This window comes from Morus notabilis, unplaced genomic scaffold (genome assembly GCF_000414095.1).
Source record: "Morus notabilis unplaced genomic scaffold, ASM41409v2 Scaffold324, whole genome shotgun sequence".
NCBI lineage: Eukaryota > Viridiplantae > Streptophyta > Magnoliopsida > Rosales > Moraceae > Morus > Morus notabilis.
In genome coordinates, this window is record NW_010362325.1 from 231,215 (window position 1) to 244,881 (window position 13,667).

The 13,667-nt window shown below is 27.8% G+C and overlaps 1 protein-coding gene across 1 annotated transcript; it reads right to left on the bottom strand.

The window, feature by feature from the left end:
• Nucleotides 1–7,890: 7,890 nt before the first annotated feature.
• On the bottom strand, nucleotides 7,891–13,295 carry LOC21396341 (protein NETWORKED 3A). The gene is made up of 3 exons (XM_024167959.1): nucleotides 13,184–13,295; nucleotides 11,856–12,509; nucleotides 7,891–7,910 (listed from the first exon to the last, which is right to left on the bottom strand). Exons 1-3 carry the CDS (start codon nucleotides 13,293–13,295, stop codon nucleotides 7,891–7,893), a joined length of 786 nt encoding a protein of 261 aa, XP_024023727.1.
• Between the last annotated feature and the right edge of the window lie 372 nt (nucleotides 13,296–13,667).

The window sequence follows — 13,667 nt, forward strand, 5'->3', positions numbered from 1 at the left end:
TATTATTTTATTTGTTAATTGTGTTATGATAAGTCTTGTTCCATTGTATAGTCCAGCAGATTGATTTAAGTTTCTTAAAAGCATTATTGGAGTTTCAAGTTTAAGATTTAGTTCATGTGGAAGTATACCGTTAAAATTTAAATTATGTAAAAATTCTTGAGGATATAAGAGATTTAATTCTTCTATGTTTTCTGATGAAGGCATTATTGTATCATAACTATAATAAGTTTTTACCTCATTAGGTACTAAAGATAATATATAATTATTTATATCATCAGCAGTTTTATTTTTCAGTGTTACAATTGCGCGTTGTTTTAAGTAATCAATGTTATTAAAATTGTTGTTGAAATTGTCGTATATTAATGTTGTCATTTTGTCAATTGGATCAAGGTCAAAATCTACAAAGTATTTTTATGGTATTTTTATCCATGTAATATCTTCATTTTCTAAATCTTTTATTCCTTCAGCAGTACCATTTCCTATATCTAATGTCCAATTTGAAAAATTTTCAATTTCTTTTTTTTTCTTCTGATGTTGTATTAAAATGTTTTAATCACATATTTTCTGTTAATGTTAAAACCTGAAAGTGTGGCCATAAATAAGAATTATTTATGCATGCATCTATTATGTGTTCTTTTGTTCCTGTAGGTGAAATAGGTAAGATTTGTCGAAAATCACCTCCTAAAATAACTGTCATTCCACCAAATGGTTGATCAAAATTGTTTCATAAATCCTGGAGTGTTTTATCTAATGCTTCAAAACAATATTTATTAGTCATAGGTGCTTCATCCCATAAAATTAATGATGTTTTTTCAATTAAATGTGCTAATTGAGTTCCCTTTTTTATATGACATGTTGAAAATTTATCTATTAACAGTAGTATTGATAGTGGTATTCGAAATCTAGAATGTGCAGTTCTTCCTTTAGGCAATAATAATGATGTTATTCCTGAAGATGCGACAGCTAGAATTATTTCATTATTAGATCTGATTTTTGTTATAATTGTATTCCAGAAATATGTTTTTCCAGTTCCTCCATGGCCATAAATAAAAAATAAGTTATTTTGTTTATCAATAACGGATTCTAAAATTTTATGGTAAATAATTCGTTGTTCATTGTTTAAATTTTCTACTAATAAAGAATTTTCTATTTTTAATTTATTTTTATCATAATTAAGTTCTTCTCTTAAAAGTTTATTGTTTAAATTATTTATTAGTGAACCAATAGGAAGCGGTAGATTAAAATGAGCTAAAGTTGATGAATTTAGATTTAATAATTTTTCTAGTTCATATAATATAAAATTATATAATTCATTTTCTGGTATTTTAAAATACGGGTTGTTAATTTTTTTTTTTTGCTTTTGTGTAAGATATCATCAGTCATAAGTTTCTAATTTTTTTCAAGTAATTTCAGTGGATTATTTACATTGCAAAATAAGAATATAATAATAAATAGATGTCATAGTTGTGACGATGTAGACCAAAAAGATGCTTCTAATATGGATTGTTTCCATTCTCTATCATCTCCTAATAAACCTAATGCATAACATGCTGCCTGGTATGTTCCATGTGTTATGTTATCAATAGTTTGAAGAGTTTCATAGCTTGTTATTCCTTTTCGATGATTTAGTAATAAGTTTAGATAATACAATTCTCCAGAGTTTGGATGAATATAATATGATTGGCCTATTGTATGTCCTGTTTGTCTAGAAGACCAATATTTATACCTACTATTCCAAATATATTTAGTTGAAAATTCATTATAAGTTAGATTTCTAGCATTGATATCAGTTTTGTTTATTTCCATCCATTCTGTTAGAGTTGTTTTATGAATATTTGATTGTTTCATTATATCAATAAGATGTTGGTTTGATCTGAATGTTATGTTTTGCATTTTTGGTAAATGTATTGATAGACGTTGAATGGATGGGTTTCTATGATGTATTGGATATTCATATAAGTGCCATAATGCTTCATAAGGTGTTATGTATCTACAATTAATATAGTTTTTTATTTTATCTATTTCTTCATAAATAATTTCTCCACACTTTTATGTACAAATATTTTCTTCTATAACTGCTCTTATTCTATCAGGTCCTTTTGTTAGATATTTAAATAAATATTTTATAAGCATCGACTGAGAACATATTTCTACATTAATGTGAGCATTATATTTAAGACACAGATCTATATTATGTGGAACAACATATCTATTATCTAATTTAATGTCATCTTTTTCAACATAGAAATTTGTATTTCTTCTTCTATAATTAACAAATCAATTTTCTTCGATATATGTTTCATTTTTTATTTGTCTCAGAAATTTTTTAGAACATTCTAAATTTTTCATACATCGAGCAGTTGGTTTTGCTATTCCACATGGTCCATGCATCATAAATTCAACAACAACATTGTATTTTATTTTTTTTTTTTTTAGGGTCAGGAATTTCTGCGGAAAATTTATCAATTTTTTATGGATCATGTAGTTTATCGTCGGTATGTAACCAAAACAGGAAATGACAATGTGGCAAACCCCGTTTTTGAAATTCCACTACGTACGGATCTACAAAATTTGAATAGAAAATTTATTTTAGATATATTTAGTATAAGTATTAAATAATATTATTTAATATTTATAGATAAAGGAACATAAATCTAGAAAAAATATACTAACCTGCTACAATTCTTCCAAAGATATTTTCATTTTTTATTGTTGATAAAAAATGTTGTAATTTCATTTTAAAAACTCTTGTAATAATATCATGTCTATCTGCAGATTTAGAACCAGGTATTTTTATTAAAGCTCTAGTAATTTCAGGCCATTTTGGATTACATGTAAATGTTATAAATAAATCAGGATTTCCATAATATGTACAAATTGCCATTGCATCATGATAGTCTTGGATCATGTATCTGAGACTTCCAGTATGACTGGAAGGAAGAATAATTCTTTTACCTATTGCTTGTGCATTTGTATCTCCTTTTGTAATAGCATCTTGAATTCCTTGATAAAATTCAAATCTCAAATTTTTTTAATTTTTTCTAATATAATCAAATCTGTCTTCTTCTACACAGGCATATGCATCAACTACATATTGTTGTAATAATCTTCCACTCCTAAATAGGATATCACTTTGATTTTGATGTTCTAGTAATTGATAACAATAAAATTCTCTCATAGAAATTCTTTTTCTTTTGTATGTGTTATTTGCGTTATTTACATTATATTTTAAATCTGTTCTATAACCATCTTCTCCATAAGGAAACAATAATGGATATTGAAGAGACATATAAGATGGATGTAATTTTGTAATTCTTTGTAAATAATTTGTTCTATCTTCAATTATAATATCTCTTCCTTGTTCGTATTCACTAATATCTCCAACTATTAAACAACCTATATCATTTGAAGTTGGTAATTCATATTGATTATTATTTGTATTTCTTCGATTTATAAGTTGTAATTTCATAGATGGTAATTTATCTTCTTCGTATCAATCTCTTATCATTCAAATTTTTTTTACTAATTTATTTGTATTATCTAACAATGTAATTAAATGTTCAATTATTATTTTTATTAAATCTTTTGATTCATTTTCAAATGAGAATGAAGCCATTTGATTTTCAATTTCATTTTCCGTATCATATATATATAGTTGTGCAAATCTAAGAGGATTATTATCAGTTGGAAGAAGATATCATATCATATGATGTATTTGTCCACTTGTTTTAAAAATATAAGGGCCAATAGAGTTTTTTGGAAAATTTTCTATGTTACTCCCAAATGATGTAAATGCAAACATGGAATTATAAATTCTAATATTTTTTTTTGAAAATGTGTACTTAATGATTCTCCATAATAATCTAATAGATTATATAGTATAGAAGGAATATGTTTAATAAAAGGTATTCTAATTTTTCCTTGTCTATAACAAAGATTGAATTTAGGTGGGTTACTTCTTTTGATTCGTTCATTAAGACAAAAAAAGAGCACCACAATAATGGCAGCTATAAGAACAGTTTTCAAAGTCGATGTACATTAGTATCACCTAAGAAAAAAAATTTAGATCAGTTTGTGAAACTATTATATAAATAATTTTTTTTCTAAAAATTTATTATTTAGTATAAATAAGAAATTTACGATTTTGTGTGTTATTTTCAAATGCTGATGCATGGACTTGTTCAGAGGATCTGCTTTCAGTTTCAGACATTTGTTGCATGCTTTCAGTTTCAAACATATGTAGCATATGTCTGCTTTCAGTTTGGGACATATGTTGCATCACATCAACTCTGGATCGAGGGATCAATGTGAATGAATCTCTTGTACCATAACTTGATTTAGTTGAGTAATCAGTATTTACAACTGTTGAATCCTCGTCCATATGTGAGATGATACGACGTACGCAGTAGTTAGATTTTATGGGCGTTTTTTTAGTTTTTTTCTTCGACTCCATATGTGTATTACAATACATTGTGATTTAATAAATTAATTTGTAAAATTTATATTTATGTTAGAAAAGATTATGGTATATGAATAAGCATGATTACTATATTAGACGAAACAGAATAAATAAATTTATCTAACAAATAAGATAAATAAAATGTACATAACATGATAAGTAAATATTTATGAGAATTTTTTAATCAATGAATGAATATTATAAAATTATTATGATATAAAAAAAATATAACATATATAAACTAAATATAGAATTTCAGAAATAAAAATAATATATGTATAAATATTTTGTAATAATAATACCATAAGTAAAATATGAGAAGAAATTAATAGTTTATAAACATATATAGTATCCTACAATATTATATTATAAAGTAAAAGAAATATATTTTATGATAGATAAAGTATATAAATATATTTAGTGTTATTAATAGCAATCATATCTAATGTCATAAATAAATATTGAAATAATAATGGCATAAAATTTTAATAATACCTGGAATGTTGTGTAAATAGCAAATTTCAGCTAACCAAATCAGAATATATATAGAAATGATGCTTTGCTATGAAGATAGAGCAGGAAACGATTGATTTTCAAGCGTTGCAGGACAATATGGAGATAAGAAAAGACCAAATCTGCTTGGAATTAACACAATAGAGAAATAATTTATTACCACATAATGATTATAATATATTAAAAATAAAATATAAAAAAGAGAATAAAACAAATGTATTTTAGAATAGACTTAATTGTACTAATATGCTACATACACACATTGAATCAGTAAAAAACTATAAGAATAAAGCAATTGAAACATATTTAGCAAGAAAGATAAAATATAGTAAGTAAAATGTAAAATAAAAACAACTGAAATTTTTAGAATAAAAAACTACAAACGAACATGTATAATGTTAAGGGTATTATTATGTTAAAAACTGTTGAATTGTGTCCATTTGCACTGATACAGCCCAATTTTTTTGTTCCTGTTTCGAGCCATTGATACCATTCAATTTTTTTGTTCCTGTTTTTATTTGCTATATTTTTTGTTTTAGTAGTTGACAAACGGCAATGAAGTAAAGAAAAGTAATATTGTTATGAACAATAATATGTATTATTATATATGTATTGAAAGAAAAGAAATCTATTATTACTTTCTGAAAATAAATATAACATAATAGGTAAAAAAATTTATATACAAATTTATGTCTCAATTACATCATAAATTTGGACTTTTGAGTTATTTCATGCCCTCGTGAGAAAAATTTTGGATTCCGTCTTCTAATGTTTCCTCACACAAACTTGTAGCTTATTTCCCGGCACATGTTAATAACAAAAATAAAACAGCATTATAATTGTGAGAATTAAATTTTTGAATATAAAAAACTAAATTTTTGATAAAGAAAGACATTAATTTGTAGTAAGGCTTAGAACAATGTATAAATATAAAACGTTAGTCACTAAAGTAACAATAGCAGTGAATGACCAAAAGTAGATTGGAAACAAAGAATAGTCAAGCGCAGGCAACAAACGTTAGTGAATGAAATAAGAATAGCAGTGAATGACCAAAGGTGGACTGGAAAGAAAAACTGGTCAAGCGCAGATAAGGAAAACAGGAAAGTACAAAATGGAGATATATATATATGACATCTAACAATATACACGGCTGCCACCTATGTTTTAAGGAGTTTATGCCATAAGTAAGAAAATTTAGTATACATTTGGTTCAGGTTATATTCACTTGTTGTGAAGAATATATACCATGAGTAATTGAAATGAAATATGGCAATATACATGGCTACCAACTACATTATTAAGGAGTTTATGCCATAAGTAAGAAAAAATAGTATAGCTTAGAATAGCAATAGACAGTATTATACATATATTAAGGAAAAGGAAAGATTTCAGTGTTTACTAAAAAAATCTGAAAGATATAAGTTAAAACTATAACTTTAGCCGTGAATGGAGTGGATGGAAAAAATAGAGAAACGCAAGAAAAACAAACTGAAAAGTACAAAATAATATCATATACAAAACCCGACAAGAAAAAACAGAGGAATAAGTGATAGAGCAATATAAAAAAGAGTAAGAATCAAACAGTTTGTGCAATATACCTAGTTATACTAATATATCATATACATAAATTAAATCAGTGTATAGAAAAAAAAGCTTTATATTATACTATAAATTGAGTAGAGATTATAAATATATGAAGAAACATTTAGGAAAACATAAGATTATATATAAATATTTAGTTCAGGTTATAATCATTTATTGTCAAGAACATATACCTTAAGTAATTGGATACAAATTTAGCAATATACACAGCTGCCATCTACATTATTAAGGAGTTTATGCCATAAGTAAGAAAATTTAGTATACATTTGGTTCAAGTTATATTCATTTGTTGTAAATAATATATACCATAAGTAATTGAAACAAAATCTGGCAATATACATGGCTACCAACTACATTATTAAGGAGTTTATGAAAATAAAATATATTGGCATAACTCTAAAATAATAAGGGCAACATCAATGATAGCCATATCTGTAATATAACATCATCATAACCGGACAAGAATAAAATGTTTGAATATAAGAAACTGAGTTTTTGATAAAGGAAGGCATTATGTTGTAATAAGATTTAGAACGCTGTGTAAATATAAAATGTTAGTTAATAAATTAGGAATAACAGTAAATGACCAAAAATACAATGAAGAAGAAAAAGAGTAAACTGCAGAGAAAACAAACGGCTATGTACAAAATAGTATCATAGACAAAAGTAACTTTTATAAATACAAATATATAGTAAAACTAAAACAAAAGACAAATTAAAATATATTGGCATAAGTCCAAAATAATAAGGGTAACATCAATGATAGCCATATCTGTAATAACAATTACCCGGCACATATTAACAACAAATGAAATATAACATCATCATAACCTAAAGAGAATAAAATATTTAGATATTAAAAACTAAATTTTTGATAAAGAAGGACATTTATATCTTAATAAGATTTAGAAAACTTTTTAAATATAAAATCTCAGTTAATCAAATTATAATAGAAATAAATGACTAAGAGTACAATAGAGAAGGAAAAAAGTAAAGTACAGTATAAAATATTTCATATAACGAACAAACATAACATTATAAATTAATATTCTAGAACAAATCAACCAAAGTAAATCTAAAATTGAATACCTGATTCAACGAACTACGGGCAAAATGATAGATCAAAGAAAGCAACTAAAATTACTGAGCAGCAGAAATAGAGCAAAGGAATATAAAGGAGGCGGTAAGGTTAGTAAGAAATGGGTAGTATCATTAAGGTCTTTAAAGAGTGAAAAAACAGAGAGAATAGAACATGATAGATCGTATTAGCTGAAAGACAAAGATAATATATATACAGAAAGTTACCAATGTTTTGCCTAATCTCTGATACAAATCCCTGCAAACAAAAAGCAATAGAAGTAATGATTAATTAACAACATCCATCACACTGCATGAAGACCACCGTAAAATGTAACCAATAAATAATAGACAGTTATATTTTGGGTGCATATTATACAAAATGAAAAAAGTAAAAAATACACGTGTCAAAGTAAAAGATTAACATAAATATTATTACATTTAGATGACGACAAATATTAGAGATTTGTTCAAATTAATACGAATAAATCAAAATATAGTAAATAAAAACAGGGACGAAAAAATAAATAACATAGATAAAAAATTTTGAAATTATGAAAAAAAAAGTTAAATTTTTTTCACAAATATAATAGCTGAATAACAAATAAATTAAAAAACATAAACAAAACTGTTGGTCTCCGAATCGAATTCGGATGCGGAAGCGTGGTGGTGCGGGAGAGGGAGGTGGATCGTGTATAACAAAAATTTTCATAAAACTTTTGAGATACTCTATAGATTATATTAATTTATGCACGAATAAATTAATCTCATTAACTTATATATATCAAGAACTCAATCAAGAAAAATACCTGGAAGCCGACTCGGATGATAACTTGAGTTCTTTGACCACGAACAGTCCTTGCTCCAATCTTTGTGCTTAGAAAACCAATGTCTTCCACGTCAATTCTTAGAATCCACGAAGACATGAGTGTGGGCACACATGAGACAAAACGGGTTACAATAAACACTCGAATTTTCACAAATACCATCGCATGCACGATGTGGAATTTTTGGAGAAAAATGTTTCCTTCACTCTATAGAGAAATTTCGGCCACCTCTAAAATTAGGGCAAAAAACCATTCCGAAAATTGTCTCAAAAATAGTATTTATAGAGTAGAAGTCAAACTTCTAGAAGGAATCCAATCTCTATCTCTAAGATAAAGCTTGTTAATTATCTCCTATTTAAATTTTAAACAAAATCTCATATTCCCTTATCCCTTAGTGTGGCCGGCCAAGATGGGGATTCTCATCCCTGTGTGGCGCCAATATCAGATAGGGAAGGAAGAGAAAATCATCCTTTATCCTGTAGTCCAATTTTGACTCAAATTCAAATTCCAATTTAAGTCAAACTTAAATTAAATTGAATTCTAAATTGAACAACTTATCAAATAAGTTTAAATGGATAAATCTAGATGTGTTCAAATTCAAATTTAAATAATCACATTATTTAAATAATAATTAATTCTCAATTAATTATTTTCGAGTGTTTAATTTTAGAATTTCGTAATTCTAAAATTCCCATTTTACCCTCTGTGTCTGGCAAAATTACTAGGACGACGTGGGGACTAATGGACCTATAATCCCGAGCTCCAATAAAATTAATAATCAATTAAATACTTTAATTAATTAATTAATTATATTAATTCCAATAGTTACTCCATTATAAACTTGGAATTGCACTCTCGAAATTATAGATATAAATTACTTCTAAACTGTGAAATTTATCTACTTCTTTCTTAAGAAGGAATGGATTCCATCTCGTGTAATAATATTCCCGGCTACCTACTTCATCATGTCTCCAAATACAAGGAATAGGATTCAGGATCTCAGAATCCGTACCGAGTAAATCAAAAGACACAAATCCATAAATAGGAGTCTGTTAAGAACTCAGGATTAAGATCATCCTATATATGACCATCGGTAGACTCAATTAGAATTTCTATACTTAACGGAATTATTAGAAATTCATATTGTGTTTGTGTCCTTGTTCCACATAATCTCATTATGCGAAAAATACTAATTCAATATCTCACCATATTAACAGTGCAGATAACACCGTTCCATTCTAAATGGGAATGACATGTATTAATAATGTTTTAATTAAAGATTCTGAACTTTAATTAAATTCATTATGAACATTGCTTTTTGATTATTATCCTTAAACATTATCCTCTCGTATATAAGACTTATATACAATGTTTAAGGTTACATAAATAACCATGGAATTTTCATTGATATTCATAAAATATTCATAAATATATGCACATAAAATAATGAATAAACTCTTTTTATTAAATAAATAATAAATATCTTATTACATCTCATGCTTCTAGGACACCATTCCCAACAAAAACAACATGAAAAATGAACATAGATCTAAAGTAAACGACCAAACAACCTAAAAAAAATTTAATAAGAACATAGATCTAAAAAAAATGACCAACCCTATGAAATCAAAACAAAAATAATCAACGAAATGAAAGACGAAGCTAACAAATAGCGCAATGAGAGAAAAAAGTACCATGCATATACAACCAAAAAAAAAAGTAAAACATAAAACATCAAAATATATATATATATATATATGCAAAAAGAAAGAAGATGAAAAATGAATAAATCTGGCCGAGAAATAAAAAAAAAGATCTAGAAGGTTGCAGAAAGAAGAAATATGAGAAACGAAGAAATCTGGCGCAAAAATGGAAAAAATGGAGAGATCTAAAAGGTTGCAGAAGAGAAGAAACGGAAAAGAGAAAGTAGACCTAGAAACAAAGAAAAAGAAACACGGATCTAGAAGATCGTAGAAACCAACAAACGAAAAAAAAACTACTCAATCTAAGTGCGCAAGAAGAAAAACAAATCTAGAAGGTTACAGAAGAAAACAAACGGAAGAAAGAAAAAAAAAACTCAATCTGAGTGGAAAAAAAAGAGCCGTAGAAGATTGCAGAACCAAAAAAGCGAAAGAGATAAATGACTGCAGAAAGAAGGGAAGAAAAAATCGCCGAAATCAACAAACGAAAAAGAAAAAAAAACTCAGGCTGAGTCTCGAAAAAGAAAAGAGCTCTAGATGGTTACAGAAGAAAACAAAAGAAAGAGAGAGATAAACGACTACAGAAAGAAGGGAACAAAAACAAATGAAAAAGCAACAAACGAAAAAAGCCAAAAAAAAAAACACTCAGTCTGAGTGTAAATGACCAAAACAGTCACAGCAAATAGAAACAAAAAAATATGAACTAAAGGGCAATATAGTAAATTTAAACTCAACAGGACATAACGAGAATAAAAATTTTATCAGTAAATGACCAAAACGGTCACAGCAAATAGAAACAAAAAAAGCTGAACTAAAGGGCAATATAGTAAATTTACACTCAACAGGACATAACGGGAATAAAAATTTCATCAGAAGAAAAAAGCAAGGCTAAAATGGGAAATACACTGTTCATTGCACTGTAGCATGAACAATGAATCCTGTCCTCTCCTTTAGTATATGTATAATATAAAAAAAACTACATATAGACTGCATATAACGGTTATTCTTCACCGACTTGTGATACATCACCATATATCACATACACTATATGCTAAAAAAATAAAAAATAAAAAAAACCATCACATAGTAAAATATACTTTATTATTTTTAAAAAATACTTAAGAGCACTATCGGTACTAAGCACCATCACTAATAAAGATAAGTTTCATATGTGTGTCTTACACTGCAGGATCCACCTTTCATGTACTCACTGTTTTTATATGTGTAACGATGCAAGGTGTCAATACGCTTTTACTTTTAATAAGTAAGTGAGTCCATGCAATTATATTATAATAAGTCAAATGATCAAATTATAATCAATTATTCAAAATTTGGTAAAAGAATCTACTGCACGCAGCATTATTCATATGAAAACTTCTATTAATGAAATTCTTCAATATGAAAGGAAAAGGAAAATAAAACGACCAACTCTATCTACTCCATGCATAAAGTTTCATCCATAAGTAGAAAGTACGTAGTGCACTAAGATCATGGCCATGCCATTAATATTATTATCAACTCAAGTAGAAAACTTATCATAGGAATAATATAAAAAAACTGAGTCACACTCAGATATGTGACAATAGTTACCACAATATGGATAATGATGATCAATATATTATTCTTTTATTAGAAAATATATATATATATATATATATCCAAGAAAAAGCGGACTACTCTTGGTCTGCTTTCGCTTTGAATTATCAATCACCTTCTTAGGGCTCGCCTGCAGACAATTCCTCAAAGCACCAATCTCATCCACATGCCCATTTATTTTGCAATGAAGCTCTTTTATCTTCTCTCTCTTCTCCTCATTTCTCCTTATCAACTCAGCCATTTGCCTTAGATGATCCTCTATCAGTTCTGACACCTCCTTATCGCTCCACACCTTGTCTTTCAATGTTTCGAAAACTTCGAAATCTCTGCCTCCAATAGAATCAGCCAAGACCAAGTACTTATGGAAATGATCGTTACATGATGCATCATGATGGTCAATAGCACTACTACTATTTTCGGAAGTTGGTGTCTTTGGCGCCAATGTCTGTTTGGTCTCGTGGTTTTGGATTTGTCTCAAGGATCTAAATGCGGGAGAAAAGGACGACATTCTAGGATTAACACGACCGATCAATGGAGGGCTGAAACGACGACGATGATGATCATGAAATCGAAGTTGGTCGTACTTTTCAGCCAGGGAACTGTAGGATTTGTGCAACTCCTTCAATACTTTGACAAGCTGAGGCCTTCTTTTGTAGTACATCTCGGCTCTTTTGGCAAACGAGTCTCCATCTTCTTCTATTATGCTCAGCATCACTTTGATCTTCTCATCCAGTTCTGCATTAATAATATAATGTTATAAAATATAATTGCCGGTTTTGCATAGCATTTGTGAAAACTCACGTCTTTCAGTCCAAAAAATGTAGACGAATTAATTTCAAGACATTGGTTATTTCCAGAATATAAAAAATATATGAGTAATTTACAGTATGATATTCGAGGATAACTCTAGTGAATATTTTTCACTTATTATTTTCTTTTCTATCTCAATGATAGCTAGACTTATAAATATAGCAACAATTTTATCTTTGGTGAATCATAATTTCGTTCCCTATTAATATAGTTTAATGTTAATATTCACGCGGTTCACTATAGCAAGCAGTAAGAAATAGGTCATGCAAACAATGGAAATTAAGAATTATTATTTTTAAGAGAGAGAGAGAGAGAGAGAGAGGTCCATGAATGAAACGACTTAATACGGAGAACATTGATTACGCCGTTTGGATATCCTTAAATAAAATAGTAATAGTAAATATAACTAAAGATCTAAACAAAGCCTCACTGTCAAGAGGAGAAAAAACGTTACAGAACTACTAAGAATGCAATAGAATATTGTATGGGTATTTTTTTAATAGAAAAAATGAATAGATATATATCACTATATTAGACTCCTTGGAATATATAAATCAATCAATGAGAGTGTTATTTATACATAATAAATTTATTATAACCTGAGAGATTGGTTTGAAGCCACTGAGATTGATTGGGACGATTATGGCTGCCATCGCACCACCATGAAAATGCTTCAGCCTTGTCCTCTTTCTTCTCCTCGTTCGAAACCATCGTCTTCTAATCTTTGATTTCGTATTTACCTTAATCTTAATATATGCGATTCTATTATGCCCATCACAATCCGTAATTGATTGATTCCATTAATATTATTCGTCTATCACCTCCTGAATATTAGGAGTTCAAATGCAATGACTTTTTGAAAATACTTACGGTTAACCATGATCTCGGGAGGTAATTTCTAGTTTCCATTTGAAAAACTGCGTTTAAATAAAATAGAAAGAAATGGAGATCAGATTTGGAGAGGGGTGGAAAAAGTACTAGAATTTCTCTCATTTTAAAGGTTAATTGTAAATATTGTGTAAATAAATTAGGAAAACATGTTCCACCCCCAAAAAAAAAAAACATGGAATGCATTGCATGCAA

What these genes read in the sequence shown, in the direction of transcription:
- LOC21396341 (XM_024167959.1), bottom strand. Translation starts at nt 13,295, where the DNA reads ATGGTTTCGAACGAGGAGAAGAAAGAGGACAAGGCTGAAGCATTTTCA. An exon ending in GCTTCAAACCAATCTCTCAG is followed by an intron (nt 12,510 to 13,183) that starts GTTATAATAAAT and finishes TTATTAATGCAG; the next exon opens with AACTGGATGAGAAGATCAAA. An exon ending in AAAGCGAAAGCAGACCAAGA is followed by an intron (nt 7,911 to 11,855) that starts GTAGTCCGCTTT and finishes TTTTGTTTGCAG; the next exon opens with GGATTTGTATCAGAGATTAG.